At 38.5% G+C, this 15,000-nt stretch overlaps 1 protein-coding gene across 5 annotated transcripts in view; it reads right to left on the reverse strand.

Annotated features, from left to right (window-relative positions):
* PHF8 (PHD finger protein 8) overlaps positions 1 to 15,000 on the reverse strand; it is an 87,088-nt gene that overhangs the window by 25,745 nt on the left and 46,343 nt on the right. For all 5 annotated transcript variants that reach the window (XM_028092867.2, XM_028092866.2, XM_028092868.2 and 2 more), the window contains 4 exons: positions 13,953 to 14,131; positions 13,575 to 13,660; positions 12,884 to 13,017; positions 11,959 to 12,272 (listed from right to left, as the gene is read on the reverse strand). In XM_028092867.2, coding sequence (XP_027948668.1) covers positions 11,959 to 12,272; positions 12,884 to 13,017; positions 13,575 to 13,660; positions 13,953 to 14,131 — 713 coding nt within the window. The remainder of the gene's footprint in view (positions 1 to 11,958; positions 12,273 to 12,883; positions 13,018 to 13,574; positions 13,661 to 13,952; positions 14,132 to 15,000) is intronic.

The following is a 15,000-nucleotide window of genomic DNA, read 5'->3' on the forward strand; positions in this document are numbered from 1 at the left end:
ACAGAGATAGTGCTCTGCTCATCAGTCCTGGACTGGGGGCAGGCATCTGGTCAGTCAGCCCCACCAACCAATGAAAGCCTTCCAGAGTACTACATAGGGAGATTGCCCTGCAGGTCAATGTGACTACAGCCCCAGCAGATGGGCTGAGGGCAGGCAAGTGTCTAACTACTGATACCACCCAACTACAAGCTCATGGCAACCCCAGACAGGCCCTTTAACAGCACAGGGACCAAACCCTGCCCTGTGTGCCCAAAGTAGGCAGAGAGGGCCACTGCAACCAACTGGACTGAAGGCAAACACAGATCAGCTACAACAGTAGGGCACATGCACCCACATAGGAGACACCCCTAAATTGCCTGGTTCTGGTGAACAGGGGGCATTGTGCTACAGGGCACTACAACACCTCTTCTTCATAAGGCCACTACTTTCCCAAGATCAGGAGATGTAGCCTAATTTCCTAATACACAGAAACAAAGACAGTCAGATAAAATGAGGAGACAGAGAAATACGTATCAGATGAAAGAACAGGACAAAACCACAGCAAAAGAGCTAAATGAAATGAAGATAAGTAATATGCCTGATAGAAAATTCAAAGTAATGGTCATAAAAATACTCACTGGACTTGAGAAAAGAGTGGAGGATCTCAGTGAGACCTTCAACAAACATGACAGAAAATATAAAAAAGAACCAGTGAGACATGAAGAACTCAATAACTGAAATAAAAATATACTAGAAGGAATCAATTGTAGATTAGAGGAGGCAGGAGAATGGATCAACAATCTGGAAGACAAGATAATGGAAAGCAACCAAGGTGAACAGCAAAAAGAAAAAAATGAGATTAAGGAACTCTGTGACATCAATCAAGTGTGATAACATTCACATTAGAGGGATTGCAGAAGAAGAAAAGAGAGAGAAGGGGGCAGAGAATTTATTTGAAGAAATAATAGCTGAAAACTTCCCTAATCTGGGGTAGGAAACAGATATCCTGATCCCATAGGCACAGAGAGCACCCAACAAAATTAACCCAAGGGGAAAAAAAAATTAACCCAAGGAGGTCCATTCCAAGACACATAATTAAAATGGCAAAAAGTGGTGAAAAAGAGAATTTTAAAAGCAGCAGGAGAAAATAAAACAGTTACATACAAGAGAAACCCCATATGGTTATCAAGCTGATTTTTTTCAGCAGAAACTTGTCAGGCCAGAAGAGAGTGGCATGATACATGCAAAATGCTGAAAGGAAAAAACTTGCAACCAAGAATACTCTACACACCAAGGATACCATTCACAATAGAAAGACAGATAAAGAATTTCCCAGCCAGGGGTGTCCGGGTGGTTCAGTCGGTTAAGCGTCTGACTCTTGATTTCAGCTCAGGTCATGATCTCAGGGTTGTGAGACTGAGCCCTGCATCAGGCTCCATACTGTGCATGGAGCCTGCTTAAGATTCTCCTCTTCCTCTCCCTCTGTCCCTCCCTTTACGCCCTCTCTTTTAAAAAAGTTTCCCAGCCAAACAAAGGTTAAAGGAGTTCATCACCAATAAACCAGCCCTGCAAGAAATGTTAAAGGGAATTCTTCGAGTGGAAAGAGAAGGCCATAATCATGAGTAAGCAAATGATGGGGAAAATTTTCACAGGTAAAATGCAAACACATAATAAAAGTAGTACATGAATCACTTATCAAACCAGTATGGAGATTAAAGCACAAAAACAGTAAAATCAATTATATCTAAAAAAATCAGTCAAGGGATTCACAAAATAAAAGGATGTAAAGTATGACATTGTATACATAAAACACGGAGAGTGGTAAAAATGTAATGCTTTAAAATGGGTTCAAACTTAAGTGACCATCAACTTAATATAGACTGCTATATGCATAAGATGTTATTATGAACCTAATGGTAACCACAAATCAAAAATCTGTAATACATACACAAAAAATAAAGGGAAAGGAATCCAAGCATATCATGAAAGAATGCAATTAAACTACAAGGGAAGAGAGCAAAGAAATATAAAAACAATGGAAAAATAACAAAATGGCAGTAAGTACATACGTAGCAATAATTACTTTAAATGTAAACAGACTAAATGCTCCAATCAAATGACACAGGGTGGTGGAATGGATAAAAGAGGAAGACCTATCTATATGCTGTCTACAGGAGACTCACATCAGACATATGCAGATTGAAAGTGAAAGGATGGAAAAACATTTACCACGCAAAAGGAAGCAAAAAGAAAGCTGGGTAACAATACTTATATCAAACAAAATAGACTTTAAAACTAAGACTGCAACAAGAGACAAAGGAGGACACCACCTAATGATAAAGGGAACAATACAACAAGAGGATAGAACAACTGTAAATATTTAGGCACCCAACATGAGAGCACCTAACTACATAAAGTAACCATTAACAGACAAAGGAAGAGACAGTAATATAATAGTCAGGGACTTTAACACCCCACTTACATCAGTGAAAGGATCATCCACACAAAAAAATCAACAAGGAAACAACAGCTTTGAATGACACATTGGACCAGATGGCCCTAACAGATATATTCAGACTATTCCACCTAAAAACAACAGAATACACATCCTTTTTATGTGCGCGTGGAACCTTCTCCAGGACAGATCACATGTTAGGCCATGAAACAAGTCTCAATAAATTCAAAAAGCGTGAAACTATACCATGTATCTTTTCTGACTACAACAGTATAAAACTAGAAATCAACCACAAGAAAAAGAGCACAAATAATTGGAGGCTAAATAACATGCTACTAAACAATGATTGGGTCAACCAAGAAATCAAAGAGGAATTTAAAAAATACATGGAAACAAATGAGGATGAAAACATAATGGTCCAAAATCACTGGGATGCAGCAAAAGCTGTTCTAAGAGGGAAGATTACAGCAATACAGGCCTACTTAAAGAAACAAGAAAAATCTCAATAAACACCCTAACCTGACACCTAAAGGAGCTAGAAAAAGAAGAACAAACAAAGCCAAGCTAAATAGAAGGAAGGACATAATAAAGAGTAGAACAGAAATAAAGAAAACAGAGACTAAAGAAACAATAGAACAGATCAATGAAAAAAAGAGCTGGTTCTTGGAAAATATAAACAAAATGGATAAACCTTTAGCCAGATTCATCAAGGAAAAAAGAGAGAACTCAAAATCAGAATGAAGGAGGAGAAATAACAATCCTCACCAGAGGAATACAAAGAATTATATGAGAATACTATGAAAAATTATACGCCAACAAACTGGACAGCCCAGGAAAAAATGGATAAATTCCTAGAAACATATAACCTTCCATAACTGAAACAGGAAAAAATAGAAAATCTGAACTGATTACCAGCAATGAAATTGAATCAATAATCCAAAAACTCCCAACAAACAAGTCTAGGACCAGATGGCTTCACAAGTGAATTCTGCCAAACATTTAAAGAAGTGTTGGGGCACCTGGGTGGCTCAGTCATTAAGCGTCTGCCTTCGGCTCAGGTCATGATCCCAGGGTTCTGGGATAGAGCCCCGCATTGGGCTCTCTGCTTGGCAGGAAGCCTGCTTCTCCCTTTCTCACCCCCCTGCTTATGTTCCCTCTCTCGCTGTGTCTCTCTCTGTCAAATAAATAAATAAAATCTTAAAAAAAAAGAAGTGTTAATACCCACCTATTCTTCTTGAATTATTTCAAAAAAAAATTGAAGAGGAAGGAAAGCTTCCAAATTCATTCTGCAAGGCCACTATGACCCTGATACCAAAACCAGATAAAGACACCAAAAAAAGAAAACTCCAGGCTAGTATCTCTGATGAACACAGATGCAAAAATCGTCAACAAAATAGTAGCAAACTGAATCCAACAATATATTAAAAAAATCATTCACCACGCTCCGGCGGAATTTATTCCCAAGATGCAAGAGTGGTTCAATATTCACAAATCAATCAACATGATACATCACATCAGTAAGATAAAACCACATGATCATTTTAATAGATGTAGAAAAAGCATTTGACAAAGTACAACATCCATTCATGATATAAATTCTCAACAAAGTAGGTTTAGAAGGAACATATACCTCAACACAATAAAGGCCATCTATGAAAAACCAACAGTGAACATCATACTCAATGAGGAAAAACTGCGAGCTTTCCCCCTAAGATCAGGAACAAGACAAGGATGTCCACTTTCACCACTTTTATTCAACACAGAACTGTAAGTCCTAGCCATAGCAGTCACACAAGAAAAAGAAATAAAGGGTATCTAGATTGGTAAGGAAAAAGTAAAAGTTTCATTATTTGCAAATGACATAATACTATAAATAGAAAACCCTAAAGACACCACCAAAAATCTAGGAGAACTGATAAATGAATTCAGTAAAGTTGTAGGAAACAAAATTAAACACACAGAAACCTGCTGCATTTCTATATATTAAAAATTAAGTAGCAGAAAGAGAAATTAAGAAAACAAATCCAGTTACAACTGTACCAAAAATTATAAATACCTAGGCATGAACTTGAAAGACCTGTATTTTAAAAAACTATAAAACAATGATGAAAGAAATTGAAGATGACACAAAAAATGGAAAGATATTCCATGCTCATGGATTGGGAGAACAAATAATGTTAAAGTATCCATACTACCCAAAGCAATCTACAGATTTAATGCAATCCCTTTCAAAATACCAACATTTTCTCACAGAACTAGAACAAATAATCCTAAAATATGCATGGAACCAAAAGACCCTGAATAGCCAAAGCAATCTTAAGAAAGAAGAAAAAAGCTGCAAAGCTGGAAGTATCACAATCCCAAATTTGAAAATATATTACAAAGCTGCAGTAATCAAAACAGTATGGTGCGGGCACAAAAACAGACACATTGATCAATCAAAAAGAATAGAGAACCCGGGAATAAGCCCACACTCATACAGTCAATTAATCCACAACAAAGGAGGCAAGAACATACAACGGGGAAAAGACAGTCTCTTTAATAAATGGTGATGGGAAAACAGGACAGCTACATGCAAAAGAATGAAACTGGACCATCTTCACTGGACCATACAAAAAATATACTCAAAATAGATTAAGGACCTAAATGTGAGACCTGAAACCATAAAACTCCTAGAAGTAAACGTAGGCAGTAATCTCCTTGACATTGGAAGTAGAAACATTTTTCTAGATAAGTCTCTTCAGGCAATGGGAACTAAAGCAAAATTAAACTATTTGGACTACACCAAAATACAAAGCTTTTGCAGACATCAACAAAACAAAAAGGCAACCCACAGAATGGGAGAAGATATCTACAAATGATATAGTCAATAAGGGGTTAATATCCAAAATATATTTAAAAATTATATAATTCAACACCAAAAAACCCCAAATAATCTGATTTAAAAGTGGACAGAGGACCTGAAAGGACATTCTCCCAAAGACATACAAATGGCCAACAGACACATGAAAGATGCTCAACATCACTAATCATCATGGAAATGCAAAACAAAACTATAGTGAGATATCACCTTACATCTGTCAGAATGGCTGAAATCAAAGACAAGAAATAACTGTTGGCGAGGATGCAGAGAAAAGGGAACTGTGGTGTACTGTATGTGGGAATGTAAGATGGTGTGGCCACTGTGGAAAACAGTATCGAAGTTCCTCAAAATTAAAAAGAACTACCACATGATCCAGTAATTCCACTACTGGGTATTTGCCCAAAGAAAATGAAACACCAATTTGAAAAGATATATGCACTCCTATGTTTACTGCAGCATTATTTATAATAGCCATGATATGGAAGCAACTCAAAAGATAAGTCCATCCACAGATGAAGAAGATACAAGATATATATATATATATATATATATTTATATATTTATATATATATATCTATATACACACACACAATGGACTATTAGCCACAGAAAAGAATGAGATCCTGCCATTTACAACAATGTAAAGGGACCTATAGAGTATAATGCTAAGTGAAATAAGTCAGTAAGAGAAAGACAAATACCATATGATTTTACTCATTTAAGAAATAAAACAAAGAAACAAGCAAACAAAAAACCAGAATATTAAACAAAGAGAACAAACTGCTGGTTGCCAAGGGAGGTGGTTAGGGGGAATGGGTGAAATAAAGGGGATTAAGAGTACACCTATCTTTTTTATAAGATTTTATTTATTTGACAGAGAGAGAGAGAGAGAGAGAGAGAGAAGGAGAGAGCGCAGAAGCAGGGGAAGCAGCAGAGGGAAAGGGAGAAGCAGGCTTCCAGCTGAGCAGGGAGCCTGACACGGGACTCGATCCCAGGATCCTGGGATCATGACCTGAGCCGAAGGCAGACACTTAACCAACTGAGCCACCCAGGGGCCAAAAGTACACTTATCTTGATGAGCACTGAGTAATGTACAGAACTGTTGAAGCATTATATTGTGTACCCGAAACTAATATAATACTCTATGTTAATTATACCTCAATAATAAAATAGGCAAAAGTCATTCAAAGTCTCTGTTTAAAGACATCTCAAAAAAGAGGATGTATGCATGAATGGCCAATAGATACATCATTAGCCATTAGACAAGCCACTAAATGAGCTATTCATTATATGCATATTAGGATGGCTAAAATAAATACAATGACAACACCAAGTGCTGACAAGCTTGTGGAATAACTGAAACGCTCACACATTACTGGAAGGAACGTAAAATGGCACAACCACTCTGGGAAACACCTTGGCCATTTCTTATACACTGCCCATACAGTCCAGGAATCCCATTCTAAGGCATTTACCTAAAGCCTGCACGTGCATGTTCATAGCAGCTCAATTCATAATCACCCAAAGTTGGAAACAACCCAAATGTCCTTCAGTGAGTGAATGGATAAAGAAATTGTGGTATACAATGGACTACAACAATAAAAAGGAACAATCTATTGAAACACAACAACATGGATGAATCTTAAGGGCGTTATGCTGAGTAATAGAGGCTAATCTGAAAATATTACATACAGTGCAACTCCATTTATGTGACATCCTGGCAAAGGCAAAAACCACAGGGATGGAGAGGAGCTCAGTGGTTGCCAGGTGTTAGGGGTAGAGGGAGGGAGGGACAACATAAGGGAGTTTGCTCAAAATATGCTCATTTTGGTGGTGGTTACAAGAATCTAAACATGTGTATACCAACAAAGCCAATTTTACTTCATGCTAATTTAAAAAAATAAAAAAAAACCTTTATCAAAAGGGAAAACACACTGAAAATAAAGGAAAACAGCTTTCAACCTGAGATGTTGTACAAAGAACATTAAGAGAAAGGAGTAAAATAAAACCAGAACTTAAGAGTAAACAAACAAGACGATTAGTAATCAAATGAACTAAACAAAATTGTTAAAATACCACGATCAAGTACAGCCAATCCCAAGAAGGAAATGTCAGCTCAAAAGCAGTAATTCTATTTCTTACTGTAAACCACCACTAACAAATTAACAGAGAAAAACAATGTATTTATAATCAAAAGATGCCAAAAACCATTTGCTAAAACCTAATTCCATTTCTGATTTAAAAAAAAAAACCAAAAACCTCTAAAACTAGAGATAGATACTCTCCTGAATTTCATGAACATAGCCTACCAGAGACCTACAGAGCCCTATGTATTAAGTGGGAAAACACTGGCAGCATTACCTCTAAGGTCAGAAATAAGCCAAGGATGCCCCCTTATCACTGTGACTACTCAACACTGTAATAAAACTAGAAAAATCTAGATGTATGAATACGTGAAAGAAAAGGGATATTATGAGCTAAATTGTGTCTCCCCAAGCCCCTCCAAAATTCAAATGTTGAGTTCCTAACTCCCAGTACTTCAGAATGTGACTGTACTTGGAGATAAGGCTTTCAGAGAGATAATTAAGTTAAAATGAGGCCAATAGGGTGGGCCCTAATACAACTTGACTGTGTCCTTTAAGAAGAGATTAGGATATACACAAGGACATCAGGGGCCCGTGTTCACAAAGGGAAGATCAGATGAGGAAGCAGCAAGAGGGTGGTCTTCTGCAAGCCAAGGAGAGGCCTCAGGGGAACCCAACACTGCCAGCACTTTGATCTAGGACTTCCAGCCTCCAAAACTGTGAGAAAATAAATTTCTGTTGTTTAAGCCATCCAGTCTGTGGTATTTTATTATGGCAGCCCTAGCAGACTAAAATAGGGGACAAAGATCACCTTCCTCAAGAGCCCAAGACAATTAACTGAAAAATTAATAAAACTAGTAAGAGTATAGTAAGGCGGTCTGATACAGATCAAAATGGAAAGATCAATCATTCTCCTGCATACTTGCAACAGCCAAATGGAAAATGTAATAGATAAAAAGATGCCACTTTCAATAGGAATCAAACTAAAAAACACCTAGTAAATAAGCTGAAGAAGACATATATAAGAAAACCCAAATAGAGAGACCGACCATGGCTGAAGACAGAAGGACAAGGTGGCCTGTTTTGTGACTGGTCATGCCCAAAAGGTAAATAGCAGAATGACATCAAAGCCATCCAGAAGTCGCACTGAATTTTCTCACAATTACCGAGAAAGCCTTAGCAATATATGAATACCTATAGACAAAAGCTAAAAATCCCACAATAGTGCTTCCCATTAGAGGAAGAGCAAATGGTGCCTTTGTTTTCTACAAAATTAAGCTCTGATGAGAGAAGAGGCTGGCTAAGGAAGCACATCATGGAACTGTGGAGACACTTGCCCTGTGTTTAAAAAGACAAAAAGATTGCTGAAGCTTAGGCCCTGGATCAGATTTTAATTTGATGATACGGATATCTATCTTAAGCAAATGCCCTCAAAAACCTATATCTGCAAAGAGGAAGCCTCAGCCCAGGGGTTACGGCTACCAAGAACCCACTGACTCTGATGCTAGGGGCAAATAACAGCAAATCCTAAAACACCCAAATAATGGCAGTCCTAATAATAATCCTGTTTTGGCTTCAAAGCCACAGAAATTTTGAGGCATGTGCCCCTAACCCTCTTTTTCTTGTAAGCCCTATTATTTTTAGTGTACAAGTTTTCAGGACATGAAGTTTTTCAAGAATACATACATCCTATTATAGCAGAAAGGCCTCTGATGAAAGATGATGGTTTCCATAAATCTACCAATGCCATGCAATACTAATAAAAAAAAAAAATCCCAAAAGGATTTTCCATAGAATTTGACAAGCTGATTCTAAAATCCATCTGGAGTAGAAAAAAACACAACAGTGGCCTAGAAAGTCTGGAAAAATAAGAACAAGTAGGTTGGCATCTCCTTATTAAACTGCCTTTCTCATGTCGCTGGGCAAAGCAGGAAGCAGAGGGGAGTAGTTAGACCAGGGGCAGATGTTTTAGCTATAGGTTGATGTGACTGTCTGCTGAAGGTAGGGTGAGTGGCCAGGAGAACATGGCATGCCCCTAAGACCAATCACAGTTCCATTCAGAGATGATGGGCTTGCTGGACATCTGTGCCCTCCCTAGGTCTAATGCAAGTTCTGCAGAGGGGATTTGCCCTACCAGATACAAGGCCTATAGTAACTAACCTATGTGGTATCCCAACAGAAATGGACAAATTTTAGAGAACAGAAAAATATTAATAATATCTAACACACAGCATTTACCACGTGCTAGGCAATGTCCTAAGTGCTTTATGTATATTAATTTATTTAATCCTCACAACAACCTGTGAGGTAGGTACTATTCTAACAGAGAAGCACAGAGAGCTTGCCCAATGTCACACAGCTATTAAGTGACAGAGCTGGGAACAGAGTAGAAAAACAAATCCACATACAGATGGGAATTTAGTTTATGACAAAAGAAGAATTTCAAACCAGGGGGATAATGATGAACTACTGAATAAATGGTGCTGGGGCAAATGACTAACCATATGGAAAAAAATTAAGTTAGATTCTTACCTCCCACAATTCATAAAACTTAATTCCAGAGAAAGAGATAAAATTTTAACATCTATACAGGTTTTTGGTAAAAATATATGAATCTTCTTTCACAAAACAAAATATTAAAAAAATTGATAAAGGTAACTACGCAAAAACTGAAATCTACATGCTAAAAGTTACCATAACTAAAATTAAAATACAAGCAGCAGACTAAAAGAAAACATTTTGCAACATTTCCAGAATATATTAAAAAAAACACTAAGAAATCTAGACTACATAGAGAACTACAAATCAATTAAAAAAAACCCAGCATCCTAATAGAAAAAATGGGTGAAAGATTGAATGAATTAATTCACAGAAAAGAAATAAAGAAGGGGCGCCTCGTGGTACAGTCTGTTAAGCGGCCGACTCTTGATTTTGGCTTGGGTTGTGATCTTAAGGTTGTAGGATCGAGCCCCACGTCATACTCCAGGCTCACTGCAGAGTCTGCTTTGAGACTCCCTCTCCCTCTGCCCCTCCCCTGCCCTGTGCTCCTTCGCTCTCTAAAGTAAATAAATCTTTAAAAAAATAAAGAAAGAAGAGCCAATAAACATATGAAACCAACTGAAACACCATTTTTTTGCTATCAGATTTCCAAAATCTCTGGAAGACACTGGCTCTTTCAGAGGAGAATTTGGCACTGTTAACATTTATTTTGTACATACTGTTCAACCTAGCAGGTCTAGCACCCTACAGAAATGTTAGCGGGCACACGGGCACAAAGAGTTATTTACAAGAATTTTCACTGCAGCATTGTTAGTCAAACTATAAAATTAGAAACAACCTAAATGTTAATCAGTAGGGAATGGTTAACAATATGATGGCACATCTATGCTATAGACTACTACACAACAGGTAGATTTCAATGTACTGATGAAGTAGATAGATCTCTATGTACTGATGTTGAAAGATGTCCAAGCAAGTTGTAGAACCACGAATACTACACAAAACTGTATTTGTGTCTACATGTGGTTGTAAGTATAAGAAAATGAAAGGTATGTATCAACTGATAACATAGTAACATAGTTTACCTTTGGGTAACCTTCCTCAGAGAAAGAAGAGTATTAGTCAAAGGTAACTTTTGCTTTCTCTGTCTTGTTCAAATTTTAGTCAATTAGAATTAAAGGTGCTATACACAACTAATGAATCATTGAACATTATATCAAAAACTAATGATGTACTATAAGCTGGCTAATTGAATTTAAATAAATAATATTAAAATCCACATTAAAGTCAGCTGCACTACACAAAACCGTGCATTATATAATGTAGCACTTAATAAATCTTAGCTTAAAAAAGGTCATCTCTTAAATGTAAAAAGCCCGCCGAAAGGTCATTATATACCTTTGCAAGGGATGTTCCAAACAACAGAGAAGGAAGTGGAAGTGATGGAAATAAAACAGGCAAGAGAGTTTGAAAAAAAGAGTTTCCAGCAAAGGTTAGACAATTTTAAAAGTGGATGTGATGAGCACTGGGTGTTACACTTAACTAATGAATCACTGTATATCAAAAACTAATTATGTACTATACAGTGGCTAACTGAACATAATAAAAAAAAATGGATGATAGCTGCAGCACCTGGGTGGCTCAGTTAAGCGCCCGACTTTTGATTTCAGCTCAGGTCATGATCTCAGGGTTGTGAGATCAAGCCCTGTGTTGGGCTCCACGCTCAGTGCAGAGTCTGCTTGAGATTCTCTCTCTCCCTCTCCCCTTCACCCCCATATTCTAATAAATAAATAAATCTTTAAAAAAATGAATGACAGCTAATTAATTTCTGAGGGTCTTCCATGAACAAGACAATCTGCCAGGTGCTCTGTACAAGCATCATCTCTAATTCTTGCATCAACCTGTCGATATTTCCATTTTACAGATGAAGAAAACATGACTCAGAGAAAGCAAGCATCAAGCTTAAGGCAAGGTCTTTGCTCATTGTTGTCACAGGCTGTCCTGGATTGGGACTGGGTCTGAGACTGGGGCTAGGGGGAGCACTTCTGGCCTGGACCCAAGTGCTCGGCTGCCCTTACTATACTCTGCATCCTTGAAGCATGCTCCCAAGCTGTCCTGTTCATCCAGACTGGCATTCTCTTCCTCCTCCTCGCTCTCGGTTCTCCAGTATGCTGGCCGCTTGATGGGCCGCTTCCCTGGGGTGCGCTGGGAAGCAGGACTGCTAGACACTGTGCCCAGCCCACTGCTGGAGCTCCCACTGCTTCGGTCCTGGCCCCCAGTCCACCAGGCCTGCAGGCTGGAGGTAGCTGGTGAGGACGATGAAGACTGCAGGTTGGCCATGCACAGCATGCCCTGGATGGCCTCCTGAGTGCTGGGAGAGGCAGGGGCCTCGCTGCAAGGGACAGAGGAGAAATGCTTGAGGGAGTTTCTCTAGTTGTTGGAGGAAACCAGTCATCAGAGTAGTCAGGGAGGAGGGACAATAGCTACGGGAGTTAGGGCAGGAGGAAGGAGAAGAGGACCATTCTAGATGAGAAACCAGAAATTAAACCAACAGATCAAGATAGTATACCAAAGACTGTTTTCATGTAAAGGCCAGTCCTTCTTGCCCCAAGTCTTTCCACAGAGAGCAAGGAAGGTGGCAAAAAGAGGGGTGCACCTCCCTCCCTGTTCACCCATGCTGAATTCTTTCATTTTTTAAAAAAACAGGGCCCAGAAAAGGCCCAGTTTTCCTTCCATGCCTCTTCTAGCCCCTCTTCCAACTCCCAAAGAACCCAAAACTAATCCCCCTTGAAGTTTATACATCTACTCTCCGTCAGATCTCAAGTTCCTCAGGATGGATTTCATGTCTACTTTATTCTTTCAGCCCAAATGCCCTTGCTAATTCTTTGTCCCTTTAAATGTCTCAATAAATATCTGCTGATTGGCTGATCTAGCCTTTTGGGTGGGGGTGAGAGGGTGTGCTGTCTGATCACCTGAAAAGGGAAGATGAAAGCCAGTACTCACGTGAGGGTAGCATAGTCAGGTCCCCCCACCTGCCTGCTGGCCTTAAGCAAATCAAGAATTCCACCAGCGCCACTCCCATTCCCAAGCTTGCCTTCAACCCCTTCTACCATGTCCTCATCTGTTGTATAGTCCTCCTGTTGGGGAAAGAGGATATAATCTCAGCTGCTGAGGGATGGTCTGGTCAGGCCCCAGTACAGTGTTGACATTTTCACTTGGGATGCTAATATCTTCTGAGCACCAAATATAGACCAAGTACTAAGCAGAATATTCACTCTTTCATTTTAATCTCCATAGCGTCTTTGTGAGGTAGGTATTATTATTTTGTGTGTGTGTGTGTGAGGTGGGTATTTTAACTTGTTTTACATGTAAGGAAACTAAGGCTCAGGAAAGTAATAAGTTGTGTAAGGTCTTAACCAGATATTCCAAATCAGATACTCTTTCTGCTACATCACAATGCCTTTTATTCTACCCTGCATTAAAGGATTTTTAAAATATTTCAACTCAATTATGGTCTTCCTGTTATATGCTCAGCTGCACTGCACTTAGCACACCATCTTTCACTCAATAAATATTTTAGGAATTGAATGCATAGGGTATCTTTCCCGACCCCCCGCCCTAACTAGAATGACAATCTGTCTTCTATCTCTATAACCAGAATGTCAGAAGACCAGACAACAGGGCAGGCTCCTACCTCAATGTCAAATTCAACTTCTCCTGGTTCACGAACTCGGTTGGGGTCAGAGCAAGGCTTCGCACGGGGCAACTTTCGGGGAAATTCTAGAAAATAATGAAATTCACGTATTGTGAAGCTAAGATTAGCATCTGAGCCAAACATCCAGGGGAAAAAAGAAAGAATATAATTTTCCTAAAAGTAATGACCACAGACAACTAATTTAGGGAGGTTAGGAATTGTTTTATAAATAACTCTCTAGAGCAAAGAATACATGGAAGCCTAAAGAGCTGGTAAGTCAGAATGTCAACAAGCTCAGGCCTAAGGCCTTTGGTCTATCAAGAGGACCCAAAACATGTGAAATGGGCAAGAAAGGAACAAGAAAGAACAGGTACACACTTGGTCTTATTATCAGGGTCGCCTTCTCCTTTCCCAATCTCTCGTCAATCTGTAGTTCATCATCTGAATCCAAGTCAAATTCATCCTCCATCACCTGTTCTGCCACCAGCCTAGCCTTGTCTGCCTTCTTTGTGAGCTTCGCTCGCCGAGACTTGGATAAGCTCTTTACCCTCTTGGTACTAAAAAGAAAGAGAAGGAGAACATAAAGACAGTCACATTCAGTATTGTTAAAATGGCAATTCCCCCCAAACTGGTCTATAGATTCAATGCAATCCCTATCAAAATCCAGCTAATTTCTTTTATAGAAATTAATAAGCTGATACTAAAATGTACATAGGCATACAAAGGGCCTAATATGGCCAAAAGAATTTTGAAAAAGAACAAAGTTGGAGGACTTATCTGCTCAATTTCAAAATTTACTAAAAAGCAATAGTAGTCAAGGTAGCGTGACATTAGCAAAAAGATCAATGAAACACAGCTGTGAGTCCAGAACCAACCCTTTAATTTACGGTCAGCTGATTTCTGCCAAAGATGCTAAGGCAATTCAGTGGGGAAAGGATGGTCTTTTCAACAAATGGTGCTGAGATAACTGGATAACTGGATATCACATGCAAAGAAATGAATGTGGATTCTTACCTCACATCATACACAAAAATTAACTCAAAATGGATCCTAGATCTAAATGTAAAAGCTAAAACTATAAAACTTCTAGAAAAAAAATATAGGAAACTATCTTTATGACCTGGGATTAGGTAAAATTCAAAACATTTGTGCTTCAAAAGATACCACTAAAAAAATGAAAAGACAAGCCAAAGACTGGGAGGAAATATTTGCAAATCATTTACTTGGGAAATGATTTGTATCCAGAACATTTAAGTAACTGTTAGAACTCAATAATAAGATAAACAAGCCAATTTAAAAATGAGCAAAAGATCTGAATAGACATTTCTCTAAAGATGATATACAAATGGCCAATAATCACACAAAAAGATGCTCAATATCATTAGTTATAGGGAAATGCAAATCCAAACCACAATGAGATACCACT

Source organism: Eumetopias jubatus, unplaced genomic scaffold (genome assembly GCF_037043125.1).
Source record: "Eumetopias jubatus isolate StellerSeaLion01/CBP00866 unplaced genomic scaffold, mEumJub1_p1.0 scaffold_11, whole genome shotgun sequence".
Taxonomy (NCBI): Eukaryota; Metazoa; Chordata; class Mammalia; order Carnivora; family Otariidae; genus Eumetopias; species Eumetopias jubatus.